The sequence below is a fragment of the Mesoplodon mirus genome (assembly GCF_964341445.2).
Source record: "Mesoplodon mirus genome assembly, chromosome: 3".
NCBI lineage: Eukaryota > Metazoa > Chordata > Mammalia > Artiodactyla > Ziphiidae > Mesoplodon > Mesoplodon mirus.
This window is the reverse complement of record NC_138978.1, coordinates 168,464,492-168,480,190: the sequence shown is the minus strand read 5'-3', so window position 1 is coordinate 168,480,190 and position 15,699 is coordinate 168,464,492. Positions and strand designations below refer to the sequence as shown.

At 40.6% G+C, this 15,699-nt stretch overlaps 1 protein-coding gene across 1 annotated transcript in view; it reads right to left on the bottom strand.

Annotated features, from left to right (window-relative positions):
• Positions 1 to 15,699, bottom strand: part of SLC9C2 (solute carrier family 9 member C2 (putative)) — a 155,941-nt gene that overhangs the window by 27,072 nt on the left and 113,170 nt on the right. The window contains exon 23 of the mRNA XM_082612957.1: positions 11,558 to 11,609. Coding sequence (XP_082469083.1) covers positions 11,558 to 11,609 — 52 coding nt within the window. The remainder of the gene's footprint in view (positions 1 to 11,557; positions 11,610 to 15,699) is intronic.

The following is a 15,699-nucleotide window of genomic DNA, read 5'->3' as shown; positions in this document are numbered from 1 at the left end:
TCCTTGTAATCCTAACCTTGAGCACAACACCTGACATCTGGAAGGTACTCAATCATTTTTTAACTGAAATGAGCTGAGCAGTGAAATGAAGGACAGCATGGTGGAGAACATAGGTTTTAGTGTCTGATACACCTGGGCTTGAAATCTAGCTCACCACTTACCAGCCATAGGACCTCAGGGGAGTTAACCTTTCTAAGCCTCAGTTTCATTATCTATAAAATGAAGATGATAATAGTATTTGCCTCATGGAGCAATTATATGGATTAAATGAAATAATGCATATAAAGCCATTAACACAATTCCTGATATAATTAGCATTCAGTAATAGGTTGCAGTAACCACACAGGAACAGGCGCTCCCTTTCACATGACTGAATCAAGAAAACTTTGTAATATTCCATAGTGATCTAAAACATCAGATAGCAACTCCTAGGCCCCTAATCTTTAAAAGCACGGAAATAAAAATCTGCTTAATACATAAATGGAAACAATGAGTCCTGGATTTTCTGAGACACTGCCAAAATATTCTGACCTATTGTCTCCAAACTTACAATTTCGTTCATTAGACCATGTTCTTTCAGTTTTGATGTGGAAAGTATGATCCTCATAAATCCATATGGCATCTTACAATGTGGTTATGAATACAAAGTGGTTTTGCTTTATTTATTTTACGTTAACGTCCATTTGTTAGAACGTTACCATATGCCAGGCTCTCTACTAGATACTTTTGCACACACTGAGAGCTTGGCCCACAGCCCCCATATGAGAAAAACAGACCCAAGAAGTTTTGTATAAAATCCTAGGACTCCCCTGTACATTTCAACTCCAGCAGAGTGACTCTCGATGCTCAAGAAATGACATCCCTTGCAACTCCACGTTCCTTTGCAAAGTAAAGCAAAACAAAAACAACACCCCTCTGTCAAAGGTAATCTTCATGTGTCTTTTTCTTACAACCTTAAGGCAGGGGTCCCCAACCCCCGGGCCATGGAACAGTACCAACCCATGGCCTGTTAGGAACCAGGCTACACAGCAGGAGGTGAGTGGCAGGCAAGCGAGCAAAGCTTCATCTACATTTACAGCCATTCCCCATCACTTGCATTACCGCTTGAGCTCCATCTCCTGTCAGATCAGTAGCGGCATTAGATTCTCATGCAAGTGTGAACCCTACTGTGAACAACGCATGCAACGGATCTAGGTTGCATGCTTCTTATGAGAATCCAATGCCTGATGATCTGAGGTAGAGCTGAGGTGGTGATGCTAGTGGGGAGCGGCTGCAAATACAGATTATCATTAGCAGAGAGGTTTGACTGCACAGAAACCATAATAAATCAATTGCTTGCAGACTCAAATCAAAACCCTATCAGTGGGCTTCCCTGGTGGCGCAGTGGTTGAGAGTCCGCCTGCCGATGCAGGGGACATGGGTTCGTGCCCTGGTCTGGGAAGATCCCACATGCCGCGGAGCAACAAAGCCCGTGAGCCGTGGCCGCTGAGCCTGTGCATCCAGAGCCTGTGCTCTGCAACGGGAGAGGCCACAACAGTGAGAGGCCCGCATACCGCAAAAAAAAATAAAAAAAAAAAAACCCTATCAGTGAGTGGCAAGTGACAATTAAGCTGCATCTGGTGGCAGGCTATATAGTGGCAAGTGGGTTGAGGTACTTCAATTGTACAGCTGCATCTGGGGGCAGGCTTTAAGTCAGAATCCAACAGTTATTTTAGGCCGTGCATGGCCCGCCCGTTATTTTATTTTATTTTATTTTTTGCCCATTATTTTATTCTCCACCTCCATCCGCACCTCTTTCCCACATTCTGCACTTGTCTCAATCACAGTTTTGGTAAGCCCACAAGCTAACCCTAGCCAAAATGAGTAAAACACAAGCATCACTGGAGAGCTTCTTTGAAAAGGGGTAAAGACCCAATGATGATACAGCAGAAGACTCTAAGACTGCCAACAAAAAGAAAGCTGCATTTAAAAGAAAATACTGGGGGTGGGGTGGGGGCAGAGTCAAGATGGCAGCATGGGAGGACACAGAGTTCACATCGCCCCACAACTAGGGCACCTGCTGGACACTGGTGGCCGAACTCAATGCCCAAGGAGGTGGGAGGAACCCCTGAGTGACCAGATAGGACATCGGGGGAGTGAGGGGGAAGGAGAAGTGGAGGCCGAACAGGACCAGCACCACTGAGGGTGCTGGGAGAGGGGAGGAGTTCCCATGCCTGCAGGGACCCTCAGGGATGCAGAAGATCAGAGGGAACCACATCTAGTATTTTTCCTGCCCAATCGGCCCGCAAGAAGCCTGCTGGGCTTCCAGGCTGAGTCCTTCACCCTCCAAGGCCCCCTCTGAATGACGCTGGTCCTGGGGGGGGCGGCGGGACAAAAAGGAGCAGACAGGGAGGGGCCCTCCGGGATTGGAGGATCAGGGAAAGTACTGTGAGTGTTTTCCTCGCACACTCAGGCCCTGGGAAGCCTGCTCCTGGGCCTGATCCTCCGCCTCCAAGGCTCCCTCCAGCTGCAGGGGTCCTAGGAGCATGGGATGGGGGGGTAGAAGAAGAGAGGCCAATGGGAAGGGACCCTCTGGGATCAGAGGTGGGGGGAACATGCCTAGCGTTTCCCCCACCCACTGGTGCCAAGGGAGCCTGCTGGGGTCCTGGACCTGGTCCTCTGCCCTCCGAGGCCAGAGGCACTCCTGGGCCCGTCCTGCCACATTGGGCCTAACCCTCACCCCCCACCCACCTAGGGCCTTTTCAGGCCCTGTGGGACCTAAGCATAGCCCCAACAACTGCCTAAACCCCGCCCCAGCCTAAGCCTCACACCCAACAGCCAAGGCCTTTTCCCCTTTTTTTCCTCCTCTTTTTCACTATTGTGATTCTGTTTCACCTTCCAGTTGTTGTTTCATCTATTTTTTCATTTTTTCTAACATATCTGTTAGTTTTCTGATCTTATTTTCTGTTTTACTCTTTGATATTGTTCTGCTCCTTTTTTTTTTTTTCTTTTTCTACCCTGCAAGGTTTGCAGGATCTTGATTCATGAGCCAGAGGTCGGGCCTGAGCTCCTGCAGTGGGAACTCTGAGTCCAAACCATGGGACTAACAGAGAACCTCAGACCCCAGGGAATATTCATCAGAGTGAGATCTCCCGGAGGTTCTCATCTTGGCAACAAGACCCAGCTCTACCTAACAGCCTACAAACTCCAGTGCTGGAAGCCTGAGGCCAAACAACCAGTAAGACAGGAACAAAATCCCACCCATCAGAAAAAAAAAAACAATGAGGTGACAAAAATATATGTCACAGATGAAGGACCAAGGTAAAAACTTACAAGACCAAATAAATGAAGAGGAAATAGGCAATCTACCTGAAAAAGAATTCAGAGTAATGATAGTAAAGATGATCCAAAATCTTGGAAATAGAATGGAGGCACAGATCGAGAAAATAAGAGAAATGTTTAACAAAGATCTAGAAGAACTAAAGAACAAACAGAGATGAACAACACAATAATTGAAATGAAAAATACACTAGAGGGAATCAAGAGCAGAATAAATTAGGCAGAAGAATGAATAAGTGAGCTGGAAGACAGAATGGTGGAAATAACTGCCAAGGAGAAGAATAAAGAAAAAACAATGAAAAGAATTGAAGACAATCTTAGAGAGCTCTGGGACAACACTAAACTCACCAAAATTCAAATTATAGGGGTCCCAGAAGAAGAAGAGAAAAAGAAAGAGTCTGAGAAAATATTTGAAGAGATTATAGGTGAAAACTTCCCAAACTTGGGAAAGGAAATAGTCACCCAAATCCAGGAAGTGCAGAGGTTTCTTAGGATAAACCCTAAGAAAAACACACCAAGACACATATTAATCAAACTAACAAAAATTAAATTCAAAGAAAAAATATTAAGAGCAGCAAGAGAAAAACCAAAAATAATATACAAAAGAATCCCCATAAGGTTATCAGCTGATTTTTCAGCAGACACTCTGCAGGCCAGAAGGAAGTGGCAGGATATACTAAAAGCGATGAAAGAGAAAAACCTACAACCAATATTACTCTACCCAGCAAGGATCTCATTCAGATTCTATGGAGAAATCAAAAGCTTTACAGACAAGCAAAAGCTAAGAGAATTCAGCACCACCAAACCAGCTTTACAACAAATGCTAAAGAAACTTCAGTAGGTGGGAAACACAAGAGAAGAAAATGACCCACAAAAACAAACCCAAGACAATTAAGAAAATGGTGATAGGAAAATACATATCGGTAATAACCTTGAATGTAAATGGATTAAATACTCCAACCAAATGACACAGGCTCACTAAATGGATACAAAAGCAAGACCCATATATATGCTCTCTATAAGAAACCCACTTCAAACCTAGGGACACATACCGACTCAAAGTGAAGGGATGGAAAAAGATATTCCATGCAAATGGAAATCAAAAAACAGCTGGAGTAGCAATAGTCATGTCAGATAAAATAGACTTTAAAATAAAGACTGTTGGGCCTCCCTGGTGGCGCAGTGGTTGAGAGTCCGCCTGCCGATGCAGGGGATACGGGTTCGTGCCCCGGTCTGGGAGGATCCCATATGCCGCGGAGCGGCTGGGCCCGTGAGCCATGGCCGCTGGGCCTGTGCGTCCGGAGCCTGTGCTCCGCAACGGGAGAGGCCACAACAGTGAGAGGCCCGCATACCGCAAAAAAAAAAAAATAATAAAATAAAATAAAATAAAGACTGTTACAAGAGATAAGGAAGGACACTACATAATGATCAAGGATCAATCCAAGACGAAGATATAACAATTATAAATATTTATGCACCCAACAAAGGAGCACCTCAATACATAAGGCAAATGCTAACAGCCATAAAAGGGGAAATTGACGGTAACACAATAATAGTAGGGGACTTTAACACCACACTTACACAAATGGACAGACCATCCAAACAGAAAATAAATAAGGAAACACAAACTTTAAATGACACAACAGACCAGAAAGATTTAACTGATATTTATATGACATTCCACCTGAAAGTGGCAGAATACACTTTCTTCTCAAGTGCACAAGGAAGATTCTCCAGGACAGATCATGTCTTGGGTCACAAATAAAGCCTCGGAAAATTTAAGAAAATTGAAAGCGTATCAAGCATTGTTTCTTTCTTTTTTTTAAATAGATCTTTATTGGAGTATAATTACTTCACAATACTGTGTTAGTTACTGTTGTACAACAAAGTGAATCAGCCATATGCATACATATATCCCCATAACCTCTCCCTCTTGCGCCTCCCTCTCACCCTCCCTACCCTACCTCTCTAGGTCATCGGAAAGCACTGAGCTGATCTCCCTATACTATGCTGCTTCCCACTAGCTAATTATTTTACACTCGGTAGTGTATATATGTCGATATGAAGCACCTTTTCTTACCACAACTCTATGAGATTAGAAATCAATTACAGGAAATAAAAACTGTAAAAAACACAAATATATGGAGGCTAAACATGCACTACTACATAACCAAGAGATCACAGAAGAAATTAAAAAATACACAGAAACAAACGACAATGAAAACAGGACCACCCAAAACCTATGGGATGCAGCAAAAGCAGTTCTAAGAGGGAAGTTTACAGCAACTCAATCTCACCTCAAGAAACAAGAAAAATCTCAAATAAACAATCTAACCTTACACCTCAAGGAACTAGAGAAAGAAGAACAAACAAAACCCAAAGTTAGTAGATGGAAAGAAATCATAAAGATCAGAGCAGAAATAAATGAAATAGAAATGAAGAAAACAATAGCAAAGATCAATAAAACTGAAAGTTGGATCTTTGAGAAGATAAACAAAACTGATAAACCTTTAGCCAGACTCATCAAGAAAAAAAGGGAGTGGACGCAAATCAATAAAATTAGAAATGAAAAAGGAAAAATCACAACTGACACTGCAGAAATACAAAGGATTATAAGAGACTACTACAAACAACTATATGTCAATCAAATGGACAACCACGAAGAAATGGACAAATTCGTGGAAAGGTACAATTTTCCAAGACTGAACCAGGAAGAATTAGAAAATATAAACAGACTTATCACAAGTAAAGAAATTGAAACTGTAATTAAAAATCTTCCAACAAACAAAAGTCCAGGACTAGATGGCTTCACAGGCGAATTCAATCAAACATTTAGAGAAGAGCTAACACCTATCCTTCCCAAACTCTTCCAAAAGACTGCAGAGGGAGGAACACTCTCAAATTCGTTCTACAAGGCCACCATCACCCTGAAAACCAAAATCAGACAAAGATATCACAAAAAAAGAAAATTAGAGACCAGTATCACTGATGAACATAGTTGCAAAAATCCTCAACAAAATACTAGCAAACAGAATCCAACAACACACTAAAAGGATCATACACCATGATCAAGTGGGATTTATCCCAGGGATGCGAGGATTCTTCAATATATGCAAATCAATCAATGCGATACATCATATTAACAAATTAAGGAATAAAAACCATATGATCATCTCAATAGAGGCAGAAAAAGCTTTTGCCAAAATTCAACACACATTTATGATAAAAATCTCTAGAAAATGGGCATAGAGGGAACTGACCTCAACATAATAAAGGCCATATACAACAAACCCACAGCAAACATCATTCTCAATGGTGAAAAACTGAAAGCATTTCCTCTAAGATCAGGAAGAAGACAAGGATGTCCACTCTTGCCACTATTATTCAACATAGTTTTGGAAGTCCTAGCCACAGCAATCAGAGAAGAAAAAGAAATAAAAGGAATCCAAATTGGAAAAGAAGTAGTAAAACTGTCACTGTTTGCAGATGACAAGATACTACACATAGATAATCCTAAAGATGCCACCAGAAAACTACTAGAACTAATGAATGAATTTGGTAAGGTTGCAGGATACAAAATTAATGCACAGAAATCTCTGGCATTCCTATACACTAACAACAAAAAATCTGAAAGAGAAATTAAGGAAACAATCCCATTTACCATTGCAACACAAAGAATAAAATACCTAGGAATAAACCTACCTAAGCAGGCAAAAGACTTGTACTCAGAAAACTATAAAACACTGATGAAAGAAAACAATGATGACATAAACAGATGGAGAAATATACCATGTCCCTGGATTGGAAGAATCAATATTGTGAAGACGACTATACTACTGAAAGAAATCTACAGATTCCATGCAATTCCTATCAAACTATCAATGGCATTCTTCGCAGAATTAGAACAAAAAATTTTACAGTTTATATGGAAACACAAAAGACCCCGAATAGCCAAAGTAATCTTGAGAAGGAAAAATGCAGCTGGAGGAATCAGGTTCCCCAACTTCAGACTATACTATAAAGCTACAGCAATCAAGACAGTATGGTACTGGCACAAAAACAGAAATATAGATCAGTGGTACAGGACAGAAAGTCCAGAGATAAACCCACACATCTATAGTCACCTAATTTATGACAAAGGAGGCAAGAACATAAAATGGAGAAAACACAGCCTCTTCAATAAGTGATACTGGGAAAACTGGACAGCTACATGTAAAAGAATGAAATTAGAACACTCCCCACCACCATACACAAAAATAAACTCAAAATCGATTAAAGAACTAAATGTAAGACTGGACACTATAAAACTCTTAGAGGAAAACATAGGAAAAACACTCTTTGAGATAAACCACAGCAAGATCTTTTTGGATCCACCTCCTAGAGTAATGAAAATAAAAACAAAAATAAACAAATGGGACCTAATTAAACTTAAAAGCTTTTGCACAGCAAAGGAAGCCATAAACAAGATGAAAAGACAACCCTCAGAATGGGAGAAAGTATTTGCAAATGAAGCAATGGACAAAGGATTCATCTCCAAAATATACAAAGAGCTCATGGAGCTCAATATCAAAAAAAACAAACAATTAAACTAAAAACTGGGTGGAAGACCAAATAGACATTTCTCCAAAGAAACAGATGGCCAAGAGGCACATGAAAAGGTGCTCAACATCACTAATTATTAGAGAAATGCAAACCAAAACAACAATGAGGGTTTCCCTGGTGGCGCAGTGGTTGATAGTCCACCTGCCGATGCAGGGGACATGGGTTCATGCCCCAGTCTAGGAAGATCCCACATGCCACGGAGCAGCTGCACCCGTGAGCCATGGCCACTGAGCCTGAGCGTCCGGAGCCTGTGCTCCTCAACGGGAAAGGCCACAACAGTGAGAGGCCCGCGTACCACAAAAGAAAAAAAAAAAACTACAATGAAGTATCACCTCACACTGGACAGAATGGCCATCATCAAAAAATCTACACACAATAAATGCTGGAGAGGGTGTGGAGAAAGGGGAACCCTTTTGCACTGTTGGTGGGAATGTAAATTGATACAGCCACTGTGGAGAGCAGTATGCAGGTTCCTTAAAAACTATAAATATAACTACCATATGACCCAGCAATCCCACTACTGGGCATATATCCTGAGAACACCATAATTCAAAATGACACATGGGGGCTTCCTTGGTGGCACAGTGGTTAAGAATCTGCCCGCCAATGTAGGGGACAAGGGTTCAAGTCCTGGTCCCGGAAAATCCAACATGCCACAGAGCAACTAAGCCTGTGCGCCATAACTCCTGAGCCTGCGCTCTGGAGCCCATGTGCCACAACTACTGAATCCCGCATGCCACAACTACTGAAGCCCACGCGCCTAGAGCCCATGCTCCGCAACAAGAGAAGTCACCACAATGAGAAACCCGCGCACCGCAACGAAAAGTAGCCCCCACTCTCCGCAACTACAGAAAAGACTGCATGCAGCAACAAAGACCCAACACAGCCAAAGATAAATAAATTTAAATAAAATTGAAAAAAAAGGACACATGTACCCCAATGTTCATTGCACTATTTATAATAGCCAGGACATGGAAACAACCTAAATGTCCAACAACAAATGAATGAATAAAGAAGATGCGGTACATATATACAATGGAATATTACTCAGCCATAAAAAGGAACGAATTGGGTCATTTGTAGAGATGTGGATGGACGTAGAGTCTGTCATACAGAGTGAAGTAAGCCAGAAAGAGAAAAACAAATATTGTATAGTAACGCATATATGTGGATTCTAGAAAAATGGTACAGATGAACCTATTTGCAGGGCAGGAATATAGATGTAGACGTAAAAAACAGACATATGGACATGGCGGGGGGGGAAGCGGAGGGTGGGACGAATTGGGAGATTAGGTTTGACATAAATACACTACCATGTGTAAAATAGATTGCTAGTGGGAACCTGCTGTATAGTACAGGGAGCTCAGCTCGGTGCTCTGTGACGACCTAGATGGGTGGAATGGGGGCAGTGGGAGGGGGACCAAGAGGGAGGGGATACAGGTATACATATAGCTGATTCACTTCATTGTACAACAGAAACTAACACAACATTGTAAAGCGATTATACTCCAATAAAAATTTAAAAATTAAAAAAAAGAAAGAAAAGAAAATACAAGTCTTACTTAAATTATAGGTTCATTGCAACAGGTGATTCACATTCTCCAAGCCCACTTTGTATATGTGGTGACCTGCTATCCAATGAAACTATGAAACCTTCAAAACTGCTTTGCCACATGGAGACCAAGCAAGCTGCATTAAAAGATAAGCCTTTGGAGTTTTCAAAAGAAAAAAGTGTGAACACAAAGAACAGAAGCAATTATTGAAGGCCACCACTTCATCAAATGTGTCTGCACTGAGAGCATCATTCTTAGTGGCCAACCACATTGCTAAAGCTAAGAAGCCCTTTACTATTGGTGAAGAGTTGATCCTGCTGCTGCTAAGGACATTTGTCATGAACTTTTAGGAGAGGCTGAAGTTCAAAAGGTGACACGTGTTCCTCTTTTGGCTAGCACCATAACTAGATGAATTGGTGAAACAGCAGAGGTTAGTGAGGCACAATTGTTAGAGAGGATTAATGAGTCACCATGGTACACAATCCAGGTTGACGAGTCTACTGATGTTGACATCAAGGCAACAATGCGTGTTTTTGTCTGATATATTTTTCAGGAGGATGTGCATGAGGATATGTTATGTGCACTTTTGTTGCCAACCAACACCACAGCTGCAGAACTATTCAAGTCGCTGAATGATTACATATCAGGAAAACTGAATTGGTCATTTTGTGTCAGTATATGCATGGATGGAGCAGCTGCCACGACTGGACGGCTTTCTGGTTTCACTCGGGTCAAAGAGGTCGCTTCTGAATGTGAGTCTACGCACTGTGTCATCCACAGAGAAATGCTGGCTAGCCGAAAAATGTCACCTGAACTTAACAATATTTTGCAGGATATGATTAAAATTATCAACTACATTAAAGTACATGTCCTTAACTCACGTCTGTTCACGCAGCTCTGTGAGGAGATGGACGTAGGGCACACACAGAAGTGAGATGGCTTTCTAAAGGTAGATCACTGGCCAGAGTTTTTGAATTACAAGAGCCACTCCAGAGATTTCTTTTAGAAAAACAGTCACCACTGGCAGCACATTTCAGTGACACAGACTGGGTCACAAAACTTGCTTACTTGTGTGACATATTCAACCTGCTCAACGAACTCAATCTGTCACTTCAGGGTAGAACGACAACTGTGTTCTAGTTGGCAGATAAAGTGGCTGCGTTCAAAGCCAAACTGGAATTATGGGGGAGATGAGGAAACATTGGGATCGCTGACATGTTTTAAACATTAGCAGAGATTTTGAAAGAGACTGAGCCAGGGCCTTCTCTCTCGCACCTGGTGCATGATCACCTACCTCAGCTTTCAGAAGAGTTTGAGCATTACTTCCCAACCACAAAAGACCCCCGAACTGGGAAGGAATGGATCTGGGACCCATTTGTAAATAAGCCAGGTGAATCGACTTTGTCCATGCTAGAAGAGGATCAACTGCTTGAGGTTGCAAATGACGGCGGTCTTAAAAGTATGCTTGAGACAACTTCAAATCTCCATACGTTATGGATTAAAGTCAAGGCAGAATACCCTGAGATTGCCACAAAAGCACTGAAAAGGCGGCTTCCATTTCCAACATCCTATCTTTGTGAAGCAGGATTTTCTGCAGTGACAGCCACCAAAATGAGATGACGGAGTAGACTGGACATAAACAACACAATGTAATAATAATAAAGTGCACAATAAATGTAATGCGCTTGAATCATCCCAAAACCATCTCCCCACTCCCCGTCTGTGGAAAAATTGTTTTCCAAGAAACTGGTCCCTGGTGCCAAAAAGGTTGGGGACCACTGCCTTAAGGAATCTGATCTTGCCACCTTAATACACTTTCTGCACTCTTCATTTTTTCTTTTATGCTTCCATAGCAAATAATAGAACTCCTCTAACTTTCTGCAATTATCTATTGACATGCTCACACTTCCCACCAGGATCTACACTTTATGTACACCTGGCCCATTAAATGGGTTCAAAAATGCTTATTGAATGAATAAACGAATGAGTGAATGACTGAATGAAAGCATGAACTTGTCTTCCTTTGGTTAAATTATGGGATGATAAGGTGTGATTTCAGAAAATTAGATATTCCAACTACTTACCTAGTTCTTTGACAGCATCTCGTTTGTTGGTTTCCAAAATTTCATATAATTTCTGTGAGAAGTTAAGAAACATATTAATTTCTAATTACACCAAGTGCATTACTGGCTTTAAAATCTGAGAAAAAGAAGTATGGTAGGGGCTTCCCTGGTGGCACAGTGGTTAAGAATCTGCCTGCCAATGCAGGGGACACAGGCTCGGGCCCTGGTCCAGGAAGATCCCACATGCCACGGAGCAAGTAAGCCCATGCACTACAACTACTGAGCCTGTGGTATAGAGCCCGCGTGCCACAACTACTGAAGCCCACGTGCCTAGAGCCCGTGCTCCATGACAAGAGAAGCCACCGCAATGAGAAGCCTGCGCACCACAACAAAGAGTAGCCCCCACTCGCTGCAACTAGAGAAAGCCCGCATGCAGCAACGAAGACCCAACGCAGCCAAAAATAAATTAATTAAATAAATAAAAAAATTTTAAAAATAAGTACGGTAGAAGAAGTCTCACTAAGATTAGCGTTTGGGTGAGATATTTAGCTCAAATCTTCCCTCTCTGTCAATTCTGCTGCTTTCCCCAGGCTCACACTCATAGTGCAATGGATGTTGTGTAGTAGCTTACATAACTACTGTGCCTAATATTTCTTAGAAAAGACAAGTGTACACTCCACTGTGCATCAAGGAGAATTCTCATAGATAGCATGCCATGAGAGGGTGGCCAACAGAGAAGGTGTTTGGGGAGCCAGTCTATCGGGAATGCAAAAATGAGTGGAATAATGAGAAAATATGGTGTCAAGTAGGTCATGTTTCCTACAGATAACTCCTGACATAACTGAAGAAAGAGGTCCACTCTGGGCTAACCAATCTGTTCATTCATGCAATAGGTATTTGTCCAATTCCCACCATGTCCCAGGCATGGCTCTACATGGAGCTTGCCCTCTAGGTTTGAGTCCTTCTGGAGCTTCCACTTGGCCACATCAACAGCCCTGGGACTAAACAACTGACAGTTCTCTAGGACAGTCAGGTACGGATGGCTGAAATTCTGCACCCAAATCATGCATGGTACCTCCCTATTTACAAGGAACAACTGGTTTGTTATCTAAAATTTAAGCAGTTAAAGTTAACTGTGTGTTGTTTTGTTTAGAGAAGTCACGTTAATCACTCATTTTGGATATAAGAATGAAGTATACAATTTTTTTTTTTTTTGCCACCGAACATCTTGCGGGATCTTAGTTCCCAGACCAGGGATAGAACCCGTGCCCTTGGCAGTGAAAGCACAGAGTCCTAACTACTGGACCGTTAGGGAATTCCCTGAGTATACAATTTTTATTAAATTGTTTCTTCTCACTTGATAACACTGAATCAGCAATGGGAAGGTACCAAATTATTAGCCTGCACATGACACCTACATATTGTGCTCCATCCCTGCTTGCAACAGTTCATAGACAGCAGCTAAGCCCCCTTCATACTACCAGCTCTGTAAAATTGCCACAGAATGACATTGCATAAGACACCATTAGGAACCGACTCCTGCCCACAAAGAGAAAATAACCATGAAAGCCTGGACATACATGTGACTTCTCTAAAGGTGAGCTGCCACTGGCCAGTTTCTTGAACCGTGTCACTTTCAAAATAAACACCAGTTTGATATCTAAACACATCTCAATAAGACATTTAAATGTTTACTGAAGTCTCCTTTAAAAATGCTAAAGGGGAATTCTTTTCATGTCTTACACTTCCAGGCAAATCTCTGCCCCCAAATCGCTACGCCTTCACCCAAACTCCTCAAAACACATTCTTAACTTCCCCCACTGGCTCTTGTTTTTCTTCTCTCCTCTTCCTGTTTCTGAAATATTCTCTCCTATGAATAGCTTTATGTTCTTCCTAATATAGATCAACCTAAACTTTCAGTAGTTCTTTTAATTTTCTTCTCCAATATTCTAAGTAAATCAACAGGATAGAATTCTGTTGCACATTAATATTGGATCCAATAATCAATACTCCTGTGATAAATCTAGATAATATTTCTCTATCCAGTCTGTAAGGATTTCATAAAAGATGTCAGATGCCTTCCTAAAATTCAGGTATACTCTTCCTATAGTGGTATCTGATTATAAAAAAGAAATCTTAAATGCTAAAGATATTTAACAATATATCTTTTATGTATTTTAGAAATTAAAAATTAAAACATTAAATTAGGTGTCTTCACAGCCTCTCCCTCTCCTGAATTTGATAAAGAAACAGGCTCTCTTTCTTGGCTGAGAACCTGAGGCAACCAACAGTCATCACAAAAAATAGGCATAACAACCGGAAGACATAACCCCCAGCCCATCCTGATTTTGTTTTTATGCACACAATGATAAGATCTAGGGCTTCAGTAATTAGGATTTAAATTCATTCTTGGATTAAAACTCAGGAGTCTCACTTGGGCTGAGAAAACACCCTTTAGCTATTGCTATTACTCAATTTAGATTTTCATCTACATATATGAAAATATAACCCCAAATCACCAAACACTGGGTGGAAAAACTGAATGAAAGATAAGAACCAAACACAACAAATAGAAGAATGAACCTCAAAGAAGCAGAACTGATACAGGAAACAGAAATTCTTAAAATAAAGATGTTCAAGAGAATATCACATTCTTTTAAAAAGAAAAAAGAAACAGGTACTATAAAAAAGAAGCAATCAAAGTTCCTGATTGCTTGACAAAAAGTATTTGTCAAAAAAAAAAAGTTAACAGATGGGCTGAATAACAGAATAGACAGAGCCAAAGACTGACATAGGAACCTGGAAAATCAAACTGGGGGTTCTCAATGCAAAGAGGAAAGAGTTGAAAGTTATGAGGAAAGTTGAAAGAGGGACTAAACACAGATATTCAAAACTCTCTTTAAAAGAGTGCCAAAAGAAGAAAATAGAAACCACAGAGGGGAGAAAATAATCAAAGAAGTAATGGAAGGAGGATGGTAATCTTCCGATTATAAAGGCTTCACCATGTGCTGAATGGAACACATTTTTTTAAAAAATCACACGTAGACACATCTTGGTGAAATTTCAGAACTCCAAGGATAAAAAGAAAATCCCAAAGACTTTAAAGAGTGAGGGAAAAAGTCACCTACAAAAGCAAAAGTAAAATCGGTCATGTATCAGCAATGCTGAAGACAGAGGGGCAATGACTTCAGGAAAATGGCTTTGAAGAGTCAAACAATTAAAATCAAAACAAAAAGAATTTTGGACTTACAGAAAAATTTTTGGATGTATGGAAAAAATTTCTTAAGGACATAATCCAGCATAATAGAAAGGAAAGTAAAAAGGGAGCTCACATGAGACTCCAGAAAGAGTGGCTGAGGAATATAACTTAAAGGAAGAGAAGGAAGATATTGTTTAAAAAAATTAATTCATTTGCTGTTTCATAGAGAAGAGTCTCCTTCAAGTACAAAAGGTATAATGACATAGGATCATATTTCCTTTGTTATGGATTCAATCAAATGATAGGTTCTAGAGTGAATAACATTTATATCATAATATTTATATAATCATAAAGTAGAGGCTGTTTTTTGGTTTTCCATCTATAGAGTCATTTACTGAAAAGAATGAAGACAATTATACGTACAGCATAGAAGGTAAATGTTATAAACTGTTTCCCTGTAAAAGTAATAGCTCCAAAAATTTGAGAGAAAAAGAAAAGGTTAAAGGAGATGAATGTCTAATCTCCTTATATTGCATGGCAAAGAGTAAATAAAGGCTGTTTAGAAATAATAAATCAATAATTAGATCCACCAGAGGGCAGACAGCAGAAGCAAGAAGAACAACAATCCTGCAGCCTGTGCAACAAAAAACACATTCACAGAAAGACAGACAAGGTGAAAAGGCAGAGGGCTATGTACCAGATGAAGGAACAAGATAAAACCATAGAAAAACAACTAAATGATGTGGAGATAGGCAACCTTCCAAAAAAAGAATTCAGAATAATGATAGTGAAGATGATCCAGGGCCTCAGAAAAAGAATAGAGGCAAAGATCGAGAAGATGCAAGAAATGTTTAACAAAGACCTAGAAGAATTAAAGAACAAACAAACAGAGATGAGCAATACAATAACTGAAATGAAAACTACACTAGAAGGAATCAATAGCAGAATAACTGAGGCAGAAGAA